The 20771-nt window shown below is 39.0% G+C and overlaps 4 protein-coding genes across 5 annotated transcripts; 3 read left to right on the forward strand and 1 right to left on the reverse strand.

Moving 5' to 3' along the window:
* Positions 1-362: 362 nt before the first annotated feature.
* On the forward strand, positions 363-1668 carry LOC103454124 (casparian strip membrane protein 1). The gene is made up of 3 exons (XM_008393716.4): positions 363-722; positions 1025-1148; positions 1263-1668. Exons 1-3 carry the CDS (start codon positions 448-450, stop codon positions 1479-1481), a joined length of 618 nt encoding a protein of 205 aa, XP_008391938.1. The 5' UTR covers positions 363-447; the 3' UTR covers positions 1482-1668.
* Positions 1669-2519: 851 nt separating this feature from the next.
* On the forward strand, positions 2520-10538 carry LOC103454126 (mRNA-decapping enzyme-like protein). Of its 2 annotated transcripts, XM_070811563.1 has the most exons (8): positions 2520-2864; positions 2992-3032; positions 3172-3221; positions 4079-4223; positions 4695-4751; positions 5133-5253; positions 9186-9668; positions 10025-10538. In XM_070811563.1, the coding sequence occupies exons 1-8, from the start codon at positions 2706-2708 to the stop codon at positions 10079-10081; spliced, it is 1113 nt and encodes a 370-aa protein (XP_070667664.1). In that variant the 5' UTR covers positions 2520-2705; the 3' UTR covers positions 10082-10538. The 2 variants fall into 2 exon arrangements, with proteins under 2 accessions (XP_070667664.1, XP_070667665.1); XM_070811564.1 differs by lacking the exon at positions 2992-3032 and having other exon boundaries at positions 2520-2880; positions 3147-3221.
* A 795-nt stretch (positions 10539-11333) lies between these two features.
* On the forward strand, positions 11334-13385 carry LOC103454127 (small RNA-binding protein 11, chloroplastic-like). The gene is made up of 4 exons (XM_008393718.4): positions 11334-11620; positions 12598-12666; positions 12762-12868; positions 12956-13385. Exons 1-4 carry the CDS (start codon positions 11500-11502, stop codon positions 13061-13063), a joined length of 405 nt encoding a protein of 134 aa, XP_008391940.3. The 5' UTR covers positions 11334-11499; the 3' UTR covers positions 13064-13385.
* Positions 13386-17840: 4455 nt separating this feature from the next.
* Positions 17841-19321, reverse strand: LOC103454128 (probable F-box protein At2g36090). Its single transcript, XM_008393719.4, has one exon. It carries the CDS (start codon positions 19049-19051, stop codon positions 17987-17989), a length of 1065 nt encoding a protein of 354 aa, XP_008391941.3. The 5' UTR covers positions 19052-19321; the 3' UTR covers positions 17841-17986.
* Positions 19322-20771: the final 1450 nt, after the last annotated feature.

Below are 20771 nucleotides of genomic sequence, written 5' to 3' on the forward strand. Positions count from 1 at the left end.
TTGAGTGATGAAAGAGAATAAACCTGCTTAGTTATGGCAAGTTGCTTGCCCTTTTGACTTTAATTTATATTAATCTTAAATTAAATCCAATTTCGTGCATTAAGTTTCCCATCCACTCCTCCTTACCAAAATATTATTTAGAATTTACAAGTACGTCGCATATAATATTGAAGTGGTTGCTACTTGATCCATTTTCCAGATAAAACCTCTTCACTTGCTCTTCTATCAACAAAAAAAAAAAAAAATTATAATTTGCAGGAACTCTCAGACTAATTTTAATTAATAAACTAATTAAACTTTTCTTATTTGGTGCACTATATAAAGCTTCTCATGTTTAACCATTTTCATCGCAAGCTTTTGAGTCTCTTCTCCTCAGCAATTCCCATTTCCAAAGTTTTAGTTTTCTGGTTTATCTCCTCTCTCGTTATCTCTCTCTTTCGGACGAAAATGAAGAGCGGAGGCGGCGGCGAGTCAACCACCATTGATATTGAGGCAAGAAGTGCTTCCAAAGGAAAAGGGCCTGTTATGGCAGTTCATCATGTGAAGAAAGAAAAGGGAGGAATGGAGAGAGGGATGGCCATAATTGACTTGGTTTTGAGGATTGGTGCAATAGTGGCTGCTCTTGCTGCTGCTGCCACCATGGGAACCAGTGATCAAAACCTTCCTTTCTTCACCCAGTTCTTCCAGTTTGAAGCTAGCTATGATGACATGCCTAGCTTTCAGTATGTACTCGTTCTTCTTCCTCCTTTTTCCTTTTAGTGATATTTTTCACCAAAGAAAATGTTTTACGATATTCTGGTATGTTATGTTGTGAGGTTGTCAATCTAGATTATCGAATAAATGAACTACTTTGTGTTGTGCTCAATTGATAATCTGGCATATTACGTTGTCAGACTGTCAATTTAAAACGGTAGCAGCATGAAAATTTAACAATGCAACATTAATTCTGAATGTTTGAAAAAGACAATATTACCCTTGTGTGTATTGTACGGTACATTGATCTAATATCCATGCATGCAAGCAGGTTTTTCCTGATAGCAATGTCACTTGTAGCTGGCTACTTGGTGCTCTCACTTCCCTTCTCCGTCGTCTGCATCGTTCGCCCCCATGCAAGTGGACCAAGGCTCTTGCTCCTCATCCTTGACCTTGTAATTACATTCCTAAACTCTCTATTATTCACATGATTAGCTCATAATACAAAATCATATATGATTAATCTGTTTATAATTAATAACTTAATTAAACTTGTGATATCATGGCAGGTGGCACTGACTCTAGCCACTTCTGCTGCTGGGGCTGCAACATCCATAGTCTACTTAGCCCACAACGGCAACTCAAGCTCCAACTGGCTGGCCATCTGCAACCAGTTTGGTGATTTCTGCAGGAACGTGAGTGGGGCTGTGGTGGCTTCTTTCGTTACTGTTGTCACCTTCATGTTCTTGATTCTGCTGTCTGCGTTGGCTCTACGAAAGCATCACTGACAAGAAGATGATGGAAGAGATTAATTAAGCTTTTCAACAATTAATAGTAAACGTTTGTTTGTGATTCTATTTGGGTATTTTTTTTTCTGCAAAACTACTTGTTAATATTGTGTGAATTTGGTTGTAGTTTACTTTGTCCAATGGAGGATATCGTAATGGAAGTTATTGTTATTCTCTATGTGCATTATTAAGTCATCTCCTTAATCTATTTTTGGAATGACTAGATTCTGAAATAGTCGCATTTTTTACATACTCTTTTCTCTTAATTTTTCTCGTCATCCGTAACAGATGTGTGCACATAGATATTTTTGAATTGTCAATAACAATTTTCTGAGGTTCTTCAGTATCTAAAACAACATGAAAATAAAACTCAAACATAACTTGATTTAATAGATTAGGTAAGTTGATGACTATATATACTTGACTCATACGTACCCATAAGTAACATGAACTACTACTTAACGATAGACTCGTTTAACCAATATTCTTGGGAAAAAATGTTTACAACTTCTTTTGTTAAGATCACTAGTTTTGGCTTGAAATAATGAGAACATGGTCATAAGTGGAGGTGACAAATCAATGGATTGGGTTGTCAATGGGTATTGTTAAAACTTGTTTATTTGATATTATCACAATACATAGGTGAAATTGATAGTAATGACACTGGTGTAAGGTGAGATCAAACTAAATATGTCTTAATGGGTACCCATTAATAACCAATGGGTCAATTTGACACCTCTAGTCATAAGTTCCGAACTAAAACATATATATAGTGTGAAGTATTAAATTTATAACTCAAGTGATTAAGAGCGTTTATCTCTGCATCTGAGATTTTGTATTAGAATTTTCTCTCTCTCCATATTGTGTGAAAAAACCATAGCATGCGAAAATTGATTGACATGATAACGAACAAGAAATGACACGACACAAATACGAGAAATCTGTGGTCACCAAACTACATTAGATTAAATTTTGGGACTAAAAATGGGCCTAAAAGCCCATACTGCAACCCGAGAAGGTGAGGCCATAATTGTAAATTCACAGGATTAAGCAAGCACAGCAAAATCTGTGCAACTCCGTTGCAGTGTTCTTCCATCACACGCTCACCTCTCTCTCTCTCTCTGCGCTCCCCTAGCTTCTGTAGATTTCCCGGGAAAATAAAACGGAAAATTCAAAGGAAAATCGCCGGCGCTAGGGTTTAAGTTTCTCGGGAGCCCATCAGAAATGTCTCAGACGGGGAAATTGATGCCAAATCTCGATCAGCAGAGCACCAAAGTGCTCAATCTCACGGTGCTGCAGAGAATGGATCCCTTCATCGAAGAGATTCTGATTACGGCCGCCCACGTCACCTTCTACGAATTCAACATCGAGAGCAATCAATGGGTTCGTTTTCCGAATCGTAATTTCCACTTCTCCGTTTGGTTCAGAAAATTATAAGAAATTCAAGGGTTTTAGAATTAATCCAAATTAAGTGGACTTTTTTAATTAATTACGTTTTGGGTTTTTGCAGAGTCGCAAGGATGTTGAAGGGTCTCTCTTTGTTGTTAAAAGGTAAATTTTTTTACTTTTTGCTTTTTTTTTTTGGCTATTGTTTTGTGTCTGTTGGTTTTTGTTTTCGAAATTTCGAGTGAATGCTGATATGGTTTCGCTTAGTTATACTGATAGTTGGATTGCCTGTTGTATTGTTAAGGAATACTCAACCGCGTTTCCAGTTCATCGTTATGAATCGGCGCAATACTGGTACAAATTCTTTATTGCCAATGTTGTTTTATGTTGAAGATATGCTCTTTTAATGTTGATAAGGACAGTTGGTTTCCATTTGATATTCACGGTATAGATTGTAGCGCATTTTACCACTAAAATAAATTCTTATTTTTTACTTAATGGTTTGCTACTGTTTGTATCAATCTACATTATCATCTATGTGCAGTGTTTAAACTTTAAATGCATGTCTGGACAGTCTGTAAGCAAATATAAACATACATCGTTTTGGTGTGCTTCCACAAAAATAAATGAAATATCTAAACTTACCGTTCAAACACATCACCAATCTATAAATAATTCTCAAGATTGGTTTGTTTCAATTGTTAAGAAGCTTGGAAGATTTGATCTCTGTAAAGTGACACGATATTCATGTTCATGCAAGGTTGAGAAATAGATCAATGTAAAGTATAAAGTTTCATAAAGTTGATCAAAAAGTGGAACTTGTTTTCTCAATGACACATAAAATGAGTACAACCATCATGATTTGAGAGCCAAAGTTCAGAGGGAATTGCTTACCTGTTACAAGAAATCTGGTTTTAGCGTTGTTTCAAATCTATCAACACAATGTAAAATTTGATTTTGTAAAAGTGTGTATTATATTATACTTTTGAATAAGGTCATTCTCTTTTGGATAGAATTCTTATTACCTTTCTGTTGAAGTAGGTTTTATTTGTGACAACTTTTTGGAAGTCGTACACACTGTCTTCCTAGAATATCATCTATAAAACAGAACTACTCTAATTATGTTGGTAAATTATGTTGTACATACATCTGTGCATATATCCCTTTAGGTATTTTTTATTTTATTAATTTTATGTTTTTATATTATACAGATAACCTAGTGGAGAATATCTTGGGAGATTTTGAGTATGAAGTTCAAGTTCCATATTTATTGTATAGAAATGCATCCCAAGAAGTTAACGGCATTTGGTTTTATAATGCACGCGAATGTGAGGAAGTTGCAAATCTCTTTACTAGGTACAATGTCTTTCTCATAATTCTTATTGCTTCCCATTTGCGCACAGATTGTTTGTTAGTTTCTAAGAAAGAGTTATAGACATTTAATTGCATATTGCAGATTTGCAGGATGGTAATATAACATTACAGATTTTTTTAGGGGTATATAGTTGCACAATAGATTTTCTCTTACAAGAGTTTGACATTAGTAAAGTTTACGAGTTATACAAATGCATACATATATGTGTAACACAACACAAAAGGACAATATATGATGTTAAATGTTGAAGTTATCAACAGCAGTGTGACCCGGATGGATGCATTAGATACATATGGATATGCATACAAACAGAGAGCATAGCATGGGATCTACAGAAGTAAAATGGTGACTTGGAAATACTGGATACCTTAGTTTCGTGTCTGTATTAAGTTATGTGGATGTAGATATGCCACATTTACGCATTTGGATTCTAATGCCTTTCCTTCTTACAGGATCCTGAATGCATACTCAAAGGTTCCACCCAAGTCCAAAGTAGCTTCAAGCAAAAGGTTTTACCCACTTTCTCCATTGTTGCTCCAATTGTGTTATATATTTTAATTTTACTTCCTGTATTCAGATTCAGAATTGACATTTGTTCTTCAATCTTAGTCATATAAAATTAACTTCAACCTGAATTGTTGTAATGTTAGATAACTTATATAATATAGTTCTGAAAAAAAGAAATAAGTGGTGGAAAGGGCCTCTTAAGTTTGGTACTATCCTTGGTATGAGTTCCTGATGTTTCTAATATTTCTATATTTCCATCTTCTCTTTTGTCAGTATAATTTTTTCTGCATATCATGAGTTGCATCATTAACTTGGGTTTATTTATTGAGTAAATTGTGTCTTCAATGTTGCATCTAATTTTCTTTCTGCCTATTAAATTGTAGTGAGTTTGAGGAGCTTGAAGCAGTCCCATCCATGTTGGTCATGGAAGGGCCGTTGGAGCCATCATTGAATGCCCCTACTGCCATTGAGGCGCCTGAAGATTCTTCCTTTATAAGCTACCTGGTATGATTTCATGCATGGTGGCTTTTCGATCTGCTTACTTTTATGTCGTCTAGAACTTGCCCCCATGGATGAGGGATTTGCGAGTACCAAGTGATCTAGGATAAATTACTTAGGTATGAACTACATAACATTAGATAAAGGGATTTGAAATGCACTACATGATCATTACAAAGACAAACAATGGATCTAGAAATGACTCCTATCCCCCACAGTGCATTGCATCCAGTCATTTGAAATCCCTCCCTCGAATCTTTGTTGGTGCATTGCTAACTAATTTAGCCTAATCCCTGGTGGTTCGTTATGTATCATCTGTAAGTATGTTATTTAATTCCATGGTTGAGATGCTTTTGAATTCATTCCTAGAGTACCTAAAATTCTTTTAAGCCATAGGCATACCTGACGAACTCACTGTTTGGGCTGTTTGAGTGAAGTTGCAGCCGAGTCCTAAGTGTTTTACCTCTCACTAAAGCATTTGGAGGTGCTAAAGTTGAGTGGACTTTATTTCAATCCTTTTCCTCAGAGATGTTAGTTGAGGAAATTTTGGGATAACAAACGCAGTTGTTTCTGTCTTTCTGATTCCTCTGAATAAGGAAAATATGATTCAGAAGCAATACCAATTATAGGAAGAGTGTGGGTGTGAGAGTAAATACTTGAAGGACATTGAAATTGCAAGGGATGTTTCTTAGTGAATGCCCATGTGAAATGAATAAAAGCTTATTTATGATGAAATTGCTAGAACTATCTTTACTGAAGTAGAGTTTATGGTTCGTCCAGAAGATGAAAAAAAAAGCTTATATTGATGCTCTAATTATTACAAATGATATTGTTTCGGCTAAATTGGTCTAAAGAAACTATTTTATTTTTTTGGGATATGAGCATTCTGAAAAAGCTAGGACAGAAGGTTAGAGTTCAAGAGAGTAGAATGCATTTAGGAACGTGGAATATAGGAACCTTAACGGGAAAATCTATGGAAGTTGGAAGTTATGGTGAGAATAAGGATAAATATTATGTGCCTACAAGAAACTAAATGGGTTGGTCTTAAGGCAAAGGATCTAGAAAACTTAGGTTTTAAACTTTGGTATTCGGGCACAAATAGAACGAGAAACGGTTTTGGCATCATCGTGGCCAAGACCTTGACACAAAATATTGTCGATGTCAAGAGGGTAGGAGATAGAATCATGGCAATCAAGATTGTAATAGGACAAGAACTCATCAATGTGATTAGTGCGTACGCACCTCAAGTAGGGTTGGATACGAGTTTGAAGGAGAAATTTTGGGAAGACCTTGGAGACTTGGTGCAAGGAATTGCTCAGACGGAGAATGTATTTATAGGAGGAGATTTAAATGGACACGTGGGCAAGGAGACAGGCAACTATGGAGGTTTTCATGGTGGCCATGGTTTTGAGGAGAGAAACGAGGATGGGAAAGCTATCTTGGATTTTGCAATGGCATATGATCTCTTCTTAGCCAACACCTTCTTTAAGAAGAGAGAAGAACATGTGATCACCTACAAGAGTGGGTCGTCAAAAACACAAATAGATTTTCTTCTAATGAGGAAAGGGGATCGTATAACTTGTAAGGATTGCAAAGTTATACCGGGAGAGAGCTTGGCTAATCAACATTGCTTGTTGGTGATGGATGTACATATCAAAAGAGAGAAAAAAGAACAAGACTTGGAAGTGCCCAAGGACTAGATGGTGGAATCTAAAAGGAGAAAAACAAGCCATTTTCAAAGAGAAAGTAATCACCCAATGCGTGTGGGATAGAGAGGGGGAAGCTAGCCAAAGGTGGGATTCCATGGCTAGTTGTGTCCGAAAAGTAGCAAAAGAGGTATTAGGAGAGTCCAAGGGCTTTGCTTCACACCAAAATGAATCTTGGTGGTGGAATGAGTAGGTACAAACAAAGGTGAAGGCTAAGAAGGAATGTTGTAAAGCCTTACACAAGGATAGAACCGATGAAAATGGTGAAAGGTATAGAAGAGCGAAGCAAGAGGCGCAGAAAGTTGTGAGAGAAGCTAAGCTAGCGGCTTATGACGATATGTATAAGCGACTAGATACCAAAGAAGGAAAGTTGGATATCTATAAACTGGCTAAAGCAAGGGAAAAGAAGACAAGGGACCTAAACCAAGTGAGGTGCATCAAGGATGAGGATGGAAAGGTTCTTGCTACAGAGAACGCGGTCAAAGACAGATGGAGAGGTTATTTTCATAATCTTTTCAATGAAGGACATGAAAGGAGTACTTCTTTAGGGGAGTTAAGTAACTCAGAAGAGTGTAGAAACTACTCATTTTACCGTCGAATCAGGAAGGAAGAAGTGGTTGTAGCTTTGAAAAAGATGAAGCATAGAAAAGCAGTGGGCCCATATGATATACCGATCGAAGTGTGGAAGGTCTTGGGAGAGACGGGTATAGCATGGCTCACTGACCTTTTCAATAGGATTTTGAAAACGAAGAAGATGCCAAAGGAGTGGCGAAAGAGCACTTTGGTGCCTATCTACAAGAATAAGGGCGACGTACAAAATTGCATGAACTATAGGGGTATTAAGCTAATGAGTCATACAATGAAGCTCTGGGAGAGAGTCATTGAGCATAGATTAAGGCAAGAGACACGGGTTTCGGACAACCAATTCGGGTTCATGCTAGGGCACTCAACCATGGAGGCAATCTATCTCTTACAAAGATTGATGGAAAGATATAGAGATGGGAAAAAGGATTTACACATGGTCTTTATAGATTTGGAAAAAGCGTATGATAGGGTCCCTAGAGACATTCTTTGGAGGATTATAGAGAAGAAAGGAGTATGAGTAACATATATCTAAGATATAAAGGATATGTATGATGAAGTAAAGACTGCCGTAAGAACTCATGAAGGACAAACCGAAAGCTTCCCCATAACTGTAGGGTTACATCAAGGCTCATCCTTAAGTCCTTACCTTTTTGCATTGGTAATAGATGAGTTAACAGGACATATTCAAGATGATATTCCTTGGTGTATGCTTTTCGCAGACGATATAATGTTGATAGATAAAACTCAAGAAGGGGTAAATGCGAAACTTAACCTTTGGAGAGGAGTGTTGGAATCTAAAGGTCTTCGCCTAAGTTGACCAAAGACAGAATATATGGAGTGCAAGTTCAGTGCAAATAGAGGCCAAAATGAGTTAGGGTGAGGATCGAAGATCAGGAAATATCAAAGAGCGACTACTTTCGCTACCTAGGATCTATCTTGCAAAAGAACGGAGAATTAGATGGAGACCTCAACCATAGAATACAAGCTGGATGGATGAAGTGGAAGAGTGCATCCGGCGTGTTGTGTGACCGCCGTATGCCACTGAAGCTCAAGGGAAAATTTTATAGGACGACAATAAGGCCGGTAATGCTGTATGGCACAGAATGTTAGGCGGTGAAGCATTAATACGTACATAAAATGGGTGTAACGGAGATGAGGATGCTTCGTTGGATGTGTGGGCACACGAGAAAAGATAAGATTAGGAATGAGGATATCCGAGGTAAAGTAGGAGTAGCCGAAATTTAAGGAAAGATGAGAGAAAATCGGTTACTGTGGTTTGGACATGTGCAAAGAAGGCCTACTGACGCTCCGGTTCGAAGATGTGACTACGGGACAGAGGTTCAGGGCCGAAGGGGTAGAGGAAGATCTAGGAAAACTTTGGAAGAGACCCTAAGAAAAAACTTGTACTTGGATCTAACGGAGGACATGACACAGAACCGAGCACAATGGCGTTCTAGGATTCATATAGCATGTCATTCTGAAAAACCTGAATGATGTATTTGCTTAGACTTACTTAAAGGGGAATGATGTATCTTGATATACCATGTCATTCTCTTCCGGTGTGTTGTCTTTGCTCTGTATCTCCTTACCCATTATAGCTTGTTTTCACTAATGGCTAATCATATCGTCCCCTCATATTTACTGCAGGCAGCTATGAATATTGGAAATAATGCTTCAAATGCAACAAATTCAAGACTGCCCTATCAGTCTACTGGAACTGTTCCCACGCCTTCTTATGCACCCAGTGCCGTTTCACCCCCTTCACCAACTCCACAAATACCAACCCATTCCCATTCAGTCCCATCTACACCAACCCCCCTACATGGCTCCTCTGATCAAACCACCAGCAACAATCGGGTTGCTAATCTTATAAAGCCCTCTTCTTTCTTCCCTCTCCCTGTTTCCTCACCTCCTTTGGTCATACCACCTACCTCTTCATCTGTGCCACCTGCTGCTGCACTTCATCCACCCCTGAATCTGCAACGCCCTTATGGCACCCCAATGCTTCAACCCTTTCCACCACCAACGCCCCCACCATCTTTAACTCCCAATTCTGCTCCTCCTGCTCCCAGTGATGGGCCTCTTATTAGCAGAGAAAAAGTTCGAGAAGCACTTGTAATGCTTGTTCAGGTATTTTCATGTTTTGTCTCCTTTTCGTACTCAGAATTACCTCCTGTATTCATTAAATAATTGCCCAACATATAGTGAGCACAGTTAACCTTTTCCTTTTGTCCAAAACACGGTTACTTCATAGAAAGCCTTTTATGAAATTATATTTTATATGAATTTGTGTATATACGTTGGGGGCATTAGTCTGCTGATTTATATATCGATATGTAGAAAGAAAAGAAGTCGGTGTATCAACTATAGATTCATCTTACTATGTTCTCTTGGTTGTTGACAATTGAACATTTGGCCTCCAATGTTTTAAGCATCCTTGACCTAAAGTTTTTCTCATGACTGACTCTGTATTGTTATTCTTTTAGGACGATCAATTCATCGACATGTTATACCAAGCATTGCTGAAAATGCACCATACATGATAACTTTGGGAACCGATGGTGTCATCATCTGCATATTCGATCGAGTACAAAATCATGTAGAATAAGTTGTGTATATAGTTATTCTACTTCCGGTCCTCGGGAATAATGGCAGTGCAACAGCATAAGGCGTAACAACCGTGAAAACTTCTCCCTGCTCCGAGCTGGTCAATGTTCCCGAGGAATTTACTGACTTGGGAGGGTTGCTAGGGTGGCACTCACTCGGCCTGTTTGTTAATCCATATGTGTCGCCCCCCTGGACTCTTTGATGTTTGTAACACTTAGTTGAGTTCTTTTTAATTAATTATATTTCCAATGTTTAATTTGGATGAGTAATTTTGGTTTGTTAGGTGGTTTGGTTGCATTAGTAGTATTCAAACTTGTGTTAACGACCTCTAATTGCGGATCTACTTTATTAGTCTATTATTGAAGGTTAGCAGGTAGAGCATACTTGGAACAACTTTATGTGTTTTTCGTCTTCTTTCATGCACCGGAAGCCGGGAGAAAAACTTGCATATACACGAAATTTTTTGTAGTGTTGTAGTTTGGCACGGTTTCACGATGGGATGACATGTGGTTCTCAACTGCTTTTTTCAAAGTAGTGGTGTATTGCTCTAGTGGTTAGCGTCTTTCTCTTTAACTTGTTGAGTTTTGTGTTCAAATCCTCGTACTTTTTATTTACAAGCAATATTCTATGCTACTTTATTTACAAGGGATATTTACACTAATTTACACTAAGGGGGGGAAGGGGAAAGGGTTTGAATCCTGAGATGCACTGAGTTGAAGAGTAAGACATGATGTACGGCTAGTTTGGAGTTGTGTTGTGAGAAAAAAATGTTGTTTCCATAAGCAAGGGAAGATGCTTCTGGTCTTTGCTGTTTTGGACCCATGATTTTGAGGAAAAGCACTTTTTTCATTTACCCAACAAAAATTTTAGCCTCAACTTTTTAAAAAATCTGCTTTTAAAATAGTTTTAGAAATGTTAAACCAGCCCGTAGTCATATGAGGTGAATGAGAATAATTCTCATTTCTTACAAATTCATTCTTATACTAAACATGCCCTCTAAATGGACTGCATTTTTTGCTCTTTATCTGAAGTGGTGGTGATGCTCACTACCTCAGTAATTATCGTTAGATGAATTAGATTTGATCTATTTATTATACACAATCTCACAATTTAAACTTATTTAACGACAATCAAGGAGGGGAAAGAATCACACTACTTGAGGGGTGCTGCACAAAAATATCTCTGTTAGGACGTGAAAAGCAGATAATTAATAATTAGATAGGCCCCCAACCCTGTTAAACCCTGTAAAAAGCGGCCCATTAAGTAGTCACAAGATTCAGAAACCCCCGCCGCCCCCCGCCCTCCTCTTCTTCGTCTCTCCAGTGGAACAAGTATCGGAGTCTGATCGTAAGCAATGGCGATGCTTAGAAGATTGGTGCACTCAAACCCTAAATTATCGTATTCCTCCTCCCTTCTTCTTCCTCCCGCTCTTCTGATTTCCTGCAGGGGAATCGCTACCAAGCTCTTCGTTGGCGGTATATTACACTCTCTCTCTCTCTCTCTCTCTCTGTTTTATCTCCATTTCTGTAAAGTATTCTGCTTTAAGACGAAATGAAGTTGTGTTCTCTGAATAGGAAGTTCAAATCACTTTACAAGCTGTGTCGAACTCGAACATAATCGGATATCATGTTTTTTTCATCCAATTTACCAAAATTAAGGAGAAAGATATAATCTTTGGTGGAATTAATTTGTTTGATAAGAAGTGGATTGGACTAAGTTTACAAAGTGTTTGTTAGACTTGTGCTTATCCAGTATGCCCCCCTCAAAAGAGATTATACATATTGGAACAGGACTCATTGAAATTTACAAATCCCATGTTCCAACCCGATTCGATGGTTATGATTTACCATTTGCTAACAGAAGACTTGGGACAAAACCGGTCATAATGGCGTTCTAGGATTCATCCGGCCGACCCCCCTTAGTGGGATAAGGCTTTGTTGTTGTTTGTTGCTGTTGTATTTTTCAGAAATTTCTCATCAGAATGATGTATTTAAGTAGCAATCATGAACTCTGTTTAGTGTATCCTTGCTCACTTTACCCTTGCTAAAATCCGGTTCTTGGTGGGATGAGAAGTTATGGGAACAATTCCATCGCTCCTCTGACTCTGTATATCTGCCATCTGCATAAGAAAATTTATGGTATTCTTGTATGATTTCACATGTGGAATACCTTCTTTGAGAAGAGATTATGTAATATGTCTTGGGTTTTAATTATTTAAGTGGTAAAAGCAAGGTGTGGGTTTCTATAGTTCTGCTCTAGCTAGCAAAATGAACAATCGGTCACCCAAATTTTTACATTATGGCATATAAGTTCGTAGTTTTTGCATTGCCTGAAGTTGTTTAACTGCCATCGGTTTGATTTGTTTTCTCTTGTTTATTTCTCATGCAAATTTCTTTGTTTGTTGATGTTTGTCCTCTTGATTTGAAGAATTCTTTGTCTCCCCGCGTTGTAGGACTATCGTTTTACACCAATGAGAAGGGGTTATCTGAAGCGTTCTCTCAGTATGGACAAGTGATAGAAGGTGATTTGCATTCAAATGCAAGAATACCGAGGCAACTATCTCTAAACTGATTATATTCTGTCATCTTGTACTTAAACCTTATTTATTTTTGGCAGCCCAAATTGTATCGGACAGAGTATCAGAAAGATCGAAAGGATTTGGATTCGTGACCTTTGCTTCAGAAGATGAAGCCCACAAAGCCTTGGAGGAGATGAATGGCAAGGTAATTCCTTGTTTTCTGTTTTCCTTAATCCATTTGAATCTTGCCATATTAAATAACTCCAAAATGACACATTCAAAACACTCACAGCCACTGAATGGACGCGTTATTTTTGTGGACTATGCAAAGCCGAGAACCAATTATGGCAGTGGAATGCCGATTGCAAGAGGACCCCCTGATTCGATAAAAGACGGTTGATCTACTTATGCAAGGTCTTCTATTCGCTGGGGGGCACTTGCAGGAAGGATTAAATGCGGGGAAAATCAAATTCATGTGAGTTTGCTGTATTATCTTATCCTCAAAAACAACTCAGAAGCACAGCCAAGGCACGACAAAGCAAGTAAGATCGTATGGAATATTTCATCTGATTTCTTACAACCTCCAAATTCAGTGGATGGAAATTTGATAAACATACCAAATTCTTTCAAACGCTATATAGTTTGGTAAGGATATAGAATTCCTGGAAGGTTGGACTAGCAAGATGTATTGCTTTTGTTTATATAAGCATGCTTTTCAAGTATTTGTTTACCCTTCCCATTTCATGTATGGCTTTTGTTTTCCTTCCTTTCTCAATGCTCGTAACTCGTTTTGTCGAATCCAACCTTATGCTTGGCCTTTGCTTAGGATTTTATTTGAGGTAGACTGAGCAAGAGAAAGAAACTTATGTCTCATTGATGTATGTCACCTTTTATCTCTCTCTCGTCACATGAGGAGGGGGCGTGATAGAGATAGGAAGAGGGGTGGCATACAATCATTGGAAGTGCCTGTGACAATCAGCTCATGCGCGTCTGGGTAACTTTTGGCCATTAATGCAATGGGGCGTAGGTAGGGCCCACAGTTGCATCAATGATTGGGAGTCACCCACATGCGTATGAGCGATTGTCCCTACAAGAAAACCCGCGCCTGTTTCCCGGAAGATATTTTCGGAAGGAGAAGGGCCCTCGGTAGACCATCAATGCTTTCTTTCTCTCTCTCTCACACACACACACACACACGTGTTGCATTCGTTGAGATTTAAAAAGATAATGTTCTGATTCATGCGTTCTTTATGCCTTTTGGGATGTGAATTTTGTAGAAGCATCAAGTCCATATGAAGTTTGTGACATAAACAATCAAATTGCAGCAGGAAGCCTAAAACTTTGGTACTACATTTTGGGAGAAACGTAAACAATAAGCCAAATTATAGACCCACAAAAACATATGAATCTGTACTCTTTCATATTTTGCGGTTTCTTGTAAGTTGCAAAAATCCATTTGAATCTTGCCATATCAGAGCAAGAGTATCTCATATCATCAGGGTCAAAAGCAAGAGTATCCCATATCATGCTTTTTGCCTGTCTTTTCCTTTACCCTTGTTCTTATCTGCAAGACAAGGAGAAAGAGAGCAATCAGTCAGCACTTGGAATCAAGCTTCCAGTCAGGAACTGACTACCTGGAACCCCTTACCTGATTACTTACCTGACATTGCTCTCGAGTACTCATCTTCAACATCTTATAAAGGTCGTACCCAGTGCACAAGGCTCCCGCTTTACGCAGGGTCTGGGAGAGGTGAATGTCGGCTAGCCTTACCCCCATTTATGGAGAGGCTGCTCCCAAGTCTCGAACCCGAGACCTACCGCTCATGGGCGAAGGCACTTGCCATCGCACCAAAAAATATACCACATCTGCCTGAGGAACAGATAGGGCAAGTGAGAAGGATACAAGGAAGCATGTGAAGACAAGCGCAACAGAACACATGCCGATTCATCTATTACTTCGTCAACAGCAAAAGTATCTCATATCATCAAGGTCGAACGCACTCTTGATTTGATGGACTTGTTTTGACCCTCAAATTCTTGAGTCGGCCTTATACTCTGGAGGAAACCAGAAAACCCTCCAGCCCAGTTCAAGAATAAGCCTGTGAAAAGTTACTTCTTAAAAAACAAAAGTATCTCATATCATCTTTTCTTCATTTGCTTCTCCTTATCCTTGTTGCTGTTTACGACACAAGGAGAAAGAGAACAATCAACCGAAAGCCGAAGTCAAACCTCCGATCTAGGTTGCTTGCTTGGAAGTCTGATTGCTTACCTTGTCTGTTACCTCTTTCGGTCAATCTCCTAGCTCGGCGACTTGGGGGACTCCTACTATAGGGTTTTGTATCGCACTTGACCAAGCCCGAAACTACAAGTAAGCCTCAAGTGAAATTGATACATTACCTTGTGCATCTTCATCGGTTAAAGATACCACCCCTGGATGGAGGAAAAGTACTTCCAGAGAAGATGTCACATCTACGTATGAGACAGATAAGGCAAGTGAAAATGATACCACACTTCGGTACTTAGAAGTTTCGTGATTACTCAATAGCTTGGATCTTGCAAGTCCCCAACCGAGGAGCTTCCCTCACTCGGGAACTTAGGGGAGCACTGTTTGTACCATACTTGACCAATCCCGAAACTACTGAGCACTGGTCAATGTTATACCGTCAAGAAACCTCCGATCTAGGTTGCTTGCTGTTTAAGATCGTATGGAATATTTCATCTGATTTCTTACAACCTCCAAATTCAGTGGATGGAAATTTGATAAACATACCAAATTCTTTCAAACGCTATATAGTTTGGTAAGGATATAGAATTCCTGGAAGGTTGGACTAGCAAGATGTATTGCTTTTGTTTATATAAGCATGCTTTTCAAGTATTTGTTTACCCTTCCCATTTCATGTATGGCTTTTGTTTTCCTTCCTTTCTCAATGCTCGTAACTCGTTTTGTCGAATCCGACCTTATGCTTGGCCTTTGCTTAGGATTTTATTTGAGGTAGACTGAGCAAGAGAAAGAAACTTATGTCTCATTGATGTATGTCACCTTTTATCTCTCTCTCGTCACATGAGGAGGGGGCGTGATAGAGATAGGAAGAGGGGTGGCATACAATCATTGCCTGTGACAATCAGCTCATGCGCGTCTGGGTAACTTTTGGCCATTAATGCAATGGGGCGTAGGTAGGGCCCACAGTTGCATCAATGATTGGGAGTCATCCACATGCGTATGAGCGACTGTCCCTAAAAGAAAACCCGCGCCTGTTTCCCGGAAGATATTTTCGGAAGGAGAAGGGCCCTCGGTAGACCATCAATGCTTTCTTTCTCTCTCTCACACACACACACACGTGTTGCATTCGTTGAGATTTAAAAAGATCTCTGATTCATGCGTTCCTTATGCCTTTTGGGATGTGAATTTGTAGAAGCATCAAGTCCATATGAAGTTTGTGACATAAACAATCAAATTGCAGCAGGAAGCCTAAAACTTTGGTACTACATTTTGGGAGAAACGTAAACAATAAGCCAAATTATAGACCCACAAAAACATATGAATCTGTACTCTTTCATATTTTGCGGTTTCTTGTGAGTTGCAAAAATCCAGAACCAACTGCTGTTGGCATGTTGCTGCTAAATGGCAAACGTTGTCGAAAGAGATGTGGACATCCCATCAGAATCTAGTCACCTAATAGATCAGATCAGGGGCGCATCTCACTAATTTTAGAGGTTTGGCAAACAAGTAGTGTTTTTCTTATTTGTGTTGTACCCGTTATCTTAATGGGTTGTGTCGTGTCAAACTCCTTAACTTAATAGGTGACCTGATAACGACCCGACTTGTTAATAGCTTGTGTCGTTTCGTGTCGGGTTAACAAGCCATGCAAAAAATTGTCAAGCCTAACGTCTAGATATGGCAAAAGATATCTTATTAGGTTATTAATAGGTAATCCAAAAATGACCCGACTCGTTAACAGATTTTTACTGGTAACCCAATAACGGTCCAATTTATAAATAGATTAATTTGAAACCTGTTATTTTTGTGTGAGTTAACGGGTTACCCTTTGAAAAGAGCAATTGCAAAGTGGCTCCATACCCTCTCAAGAAAACAAAACACAGGAGACTTGAGAGAGACTTACCACCTTCCTTTTCCTCCTGCTCCATTGTTGTAAAGGGCTTTCCTCGTGAGTTAACAACCCACTTTCCACCGGCTTTCTTGGCCATTGTCGACTCAAAAAAAAGGGCAAATCATGCCATCATCGTCCTTTACAATCCGACCATTTCCTCAATTTTTAATTGCCGGCTGAATTAGGTGAAGTAAGGACCCCTTTTACGCCCTTTCTTAATATGCTTTCCTTCATAACTCACATACTTCCATTCATGCCCTAATGACATTTTTTTTAACGAGCCCAGAACACGGAGGTGTACACTGGATGTTATTATACAAGAGGAGGAAATTTTTTTTATTTTTGTAAAGTGTCCCTCCATTTGTGTAATGAAATATGGTCAGACACAATGAAAAATCTCTCCATGCCCTACACTCTACATTTAGTAACAAAAAATCGGGTTTTTCGGAAATATTAATTGACATTCATATTTTATGGAACATCAATGTCGACATAAATTTCTTTATGTTATTATGCAAGTGGAGAGAGATTTTTTTTTTTTTCTTTCAAGTGTCCCTCTATTTGTGTAATTAGATGGCTTATATGTCCGTATTTGAAAAATATCTCCATGCCCTACACTCTTCATTTAGTAACAAAAAAATTGGGTATTTCGGAAATATTAATTGACACTCATATTTTGCGGAAGCATCGATGTCGATATAAATTTCGAAGGTTAAAATGGTTGAAATACATTTAAGAAATACTAAGTTGATTAAGCATTCATCAATTAACCATACATGTTTGGTAGAGAGTAGCATATCCGTGACAAATTTATTATAAATAAAACATTTTGTGCCACTCACATCATTTTCTTTCAATTTCTTATTTATAAGAATATATTGATATTGAGCCTATATTGTTATCCTTTGTACTCATTTGGACAAAATGTGCATTGTAATCGGCATGGCATCTGCAATTGCAATTGGGTGCATCCAATCCAATCACTCACGTTGTTTTTTCCTTCCCTTTTGCTATTTTCTAAGGACATAAGACACAAACTATAATGTGTTTATACTTGAAGAGAAAACGTTACTGAAAAAGTATTTTCCCGATTTGTATACAAATTTCTCGCTTACATTGGTGTCTCGTTTGAGATTAATTTTTTGGGTTTCCCTAGTAGTACAGATTTTTTCCCTAACCCACTGGAAGAAAATAGCTGAGAAAATAAATAAAAATCATCTGCACAAAATAAATAGCCAAAAGACGAAAAAGCCCAATACCCCAAAAGCCACACACAAAGTATCTAATGTCCCTTCAGTCCTCAACTTCCTCTCCTTCCTTTCCTTCTTCCTCTCCAAGTACTCTTCGTACCTCTTCCTTCCTTCCGCCACCCTCCTCCTCCCCTTTCTTCCCTTTCTGCCCTCCAACGCCCTCTCCAAAATTACCAAACCCTCCTTCCCGTTCAAGTGCATTCCATCCATGTCCTCCACCTGCAAGTTCACCTCCCTTATCTGCATCTCCCCTCCCTCCGACCCCCCGCACGTGACCAATATCCCGCACTGCACGTGCTCCGACGCCGTCGCTTTCTCCCCCGGCAGAATCAACGAGAACCGCGCGTGCACCTCGCCGCTTAGCCAGTGCCGCTGCACCGACACCGGCGCGTGGCTCGAGAGGTTCATCGCCCGCCGTCTGGTCGGGTCGATCATGATCCAGCTCAGCGTCAGCTCGTCCCCGAGGTCGCGACAGGTGTCGGCCTCCTGCCCCTCCGGGTACTTGATTTGGGTGGGGACCACGTCCTTGGGGTCCAGCAGGTCAATCCGGAACGGCGAGCACCGGAACCACCCGGTCACGGTCTCCGTCTCGATGACCTTGCTCAGGATGAGCTTGCCGCGGTGGTAGATATCGACGGCGGAGATTAACTCGCACGGACGGTCCTGATCGTGTTTTGGCGCGATACCGGAGGTTGCGGTTGCGGTTGCGGTGCTGGGCTCCAGATTGGCGAGGAGAGGGAAGGAGTCCGAGAAGAAGGAGAGCGGGCCGGCGGGGAAGGTGGAAATGACTTGGCGCACACGTGGAGCGGCGGTGGAGGGCCACGTGGAGTGGCAGATGTTGGCCCAGAGTGGCTGGTGGGAGGCGAGCGCTTGGAATTCGGAGGAGGTGCAGGCGGCGGAGGCGAGCGTGGGGCCGTCGAGGCGGGTGAGGATGTGGGTTTGGATTATGTCCGGATGGACGGCGGATATTGAGGCGGAGGTGGCTTTGTCGGCGTCGGTGGACGGCGGTGGGTGGGAGGAGCAAGCCATTTGGGAGTACAGATTGCTTTTTCCAATTAGTTTTAGGGGTTTGGGGTACACCGATGAGGACTGAAGAGAGAGGTTTGTATTTTGGGGTTTATATAGCAACGTAACGAGGGGACAATGCTGAAGTCAAGAGCTCCTTAATTATTGACCTTGGGTTTGGAATTTAATTACGAGATTGCCATTTTCATTTTCTCTGTGGGTTACAACACTTTCCCTTGACGTGTAAAATGACAAAGCTGTATTCCTTCCAAATTAATGGCGTTATAAAGTTTAGATAAGGAGTTGAATTTCAATTGTGGAGTATTAACGAGTTTAATAATTATGAACGGATCAAAATAGGTATGAGGCACACACAGACTAAGAAATTCGTTGTGAACAGTGACAAATAGGAATGCATGTTACATTTATTTATTATTGCCTCACATATCTAAAAGAAAAAAAAGCAAGAGTTTTTGTTCCGGTTCAAGTAAATTATAAACAATTTATATGAAATCAATAACATTTGTACTCTGATTCCGACCATGCTTAATAAACAATTTCAATGGGAAATCAAATGGTGATCCTCCCCAACTAGATTCCTTCCAACTAACAATCAAATACTACAAATACATGAAATCCAATGGAGCATCTAATTTTAGGGTGAATGTGTCATGGTTGGAACATTAATGAATACAAAAGAATATGAATTGAGCTTACTCTCACAAATCACAAGTTGATATCTTCGATTATCCTTGTAAGTTAGCAAACCTCCCACAACCTCAAAGGGAATAGATTTTTCAGCATACTCGAAATACAGAACGATACGTCATATTAATTATACAATTAAAGAAACACTTAAAAAAAACAAACTTTTCACGACTTGTATAACATGTGGCATGTCGTCTCGTGTTCAAAACACATTGAAAAATCTCTCTTGAGAAGTAATGAGGATCCTCTCCAAATCCTTTTTGTGAAGATTCTCAAATCGTGTACATTCATTGTACATCGTGCGGTCAAAAATTATTTTAAATACTTTTATTTAAAATTAAATATAAATAATATCTAATAAAACTAACCGTACAACATATAATAAATGAACATAATTTAAAAATCTCTGAAATTCTTAAAAAAAAATATCAGGAAAGAATTCTCATTTATTGGGAAGGACCTTCAAAGGGTGAAAGGTCCGTCCGAGCCAATAAGACAGACATGATAACATGCACTTAGCATATTTTAATCAAATAAATCATCACATACGCAACCCCACTAATCTTTTTAATTATAATACTAGTTTTTGGTACCTTTCTAAGAAGTTTCTTTCTTGTTATTTTAATCCGTCTTATTAGTCGATAGGTTCACCATGTAAGATTGATTTTTAATTCCTGACGTTGATTGATTTGTATATTCAATTATATTGAATAATACAATATAACAAAGGCAAAATTGAATTAACAATTTTCGTGCTTATAAGGTATTTGAAATATTATTTCTGTTAAAAAAAAAATTAGAAACTAAACTTTATAATGAGTTTCGTTAAGATTCAAGCTGAAAATCAAAAGTTTTGTTAATAGGTTGCATCTGAAGATTCCGAACAAAGAATGGTAGTCTTAGATCACATGTGAAGTTCAAGTGCACCCTATTAACAAAACGTTTAATTTTCAGTTTAAATCCTAACGAATCTCATCATAAGGATTTAGTTCTTTATTTTTTACCACGAGGACAATCTCTTTCGATTGCCGTATAA

The sequence above is a fragment of the Malus domestica genome, chromosome 14 (genome assembly GCF_042453785.1).
Source record: "Malus domestica chromosome 14, GDT2T_hap1".
Taxonomy (NCBI): domain Eukaryota; kingdom Viridiplantae; phylum Streptophyta; class Magnoliopsida; order Rosales; family Rosaceae; genus Malus; species Malus domestica.

What these genes read in the sequence shown, in the direction of transcription:
- LOC103454124 (XM_008393716.4), top strand. Translation starts at nt 448, where the DNA reads ATGAAGAGCGGAGGCGGCGGCGAGTCAACCACCATTGATATTGAGGCA. An exon ending in GATGACATGCCTAGCTTTCA is followed by an intron (nt 723 to 1,024) that starts GTATGTACTCGT and finishes GCATGCAAGCAG; the next exon opens with GTTTTTCCTGATAGCAATGT. An exon ending in TGCTCCTCATCCTTGACCTT is followed by an intron (nt 1,149 to 1,262) that starts GTAATTACATTC and finishes ATATCATGGCAG; the next exon opens with GTGGCACTGACTCTAGCCAC.
- LOC103454126 (XM_070811564.1), top strand. Translation starts at nt 2,706, where the DNA reads ATGTCTCAGACGGGGAAATTGATGCCAAATCTCGATCAGCAGAGCACC. An exon ending in GTTGCAAATCTCTTTACTAG is followed by an intron (nt 4,224 to 4,694) that starts GTACAATGTCTT and finishes TCCTTCTTACAG; the next exon opens with GATCCTGAATGCATACTCAA. An exon ending in AAAGTAGCTTCAAGCAAAAG is followed by an intron (nt 4,752 to 5,132) that starts GTTTTACCCACT and finishes ATTAAATTGTAG; the next exon opens with TGAGTTTGAGGAGCTTGAAG.
- LOC103454127 (XM_008393718.4), top strand. Translation starts at nt 11,500, where the DNA reads ATGGCGATGCTTAGAAGATTGGTGCACTCAAACCCTAAATTATCGTAT. An exon ending in TACCAAGCTCTTCGTTGGCG is followed by an intron (nt 11,621 to 12,597) that starts GTATATTACACT and finishes CCCGCGTTGTAG; the next exon opens with GACTATCGTTTTACACCAAT. An exon ending in GTATGGACAAGTGATAGAAG is followed by an intron (nt 12,667 to 12,761) that starts GTGATTTGCATT and finishes TATTTTTGGCAG; the next exon opens with CCCAAATTGTATCGGACAGA.
- LOC103454128 (XM_008393719.4), bottom strand. Translation starts at nt 19,051, where the DNA reads ATGGCTTGCTCCTCCCACCCACCGCCGTCCACCGACGCCGACAAAGCC.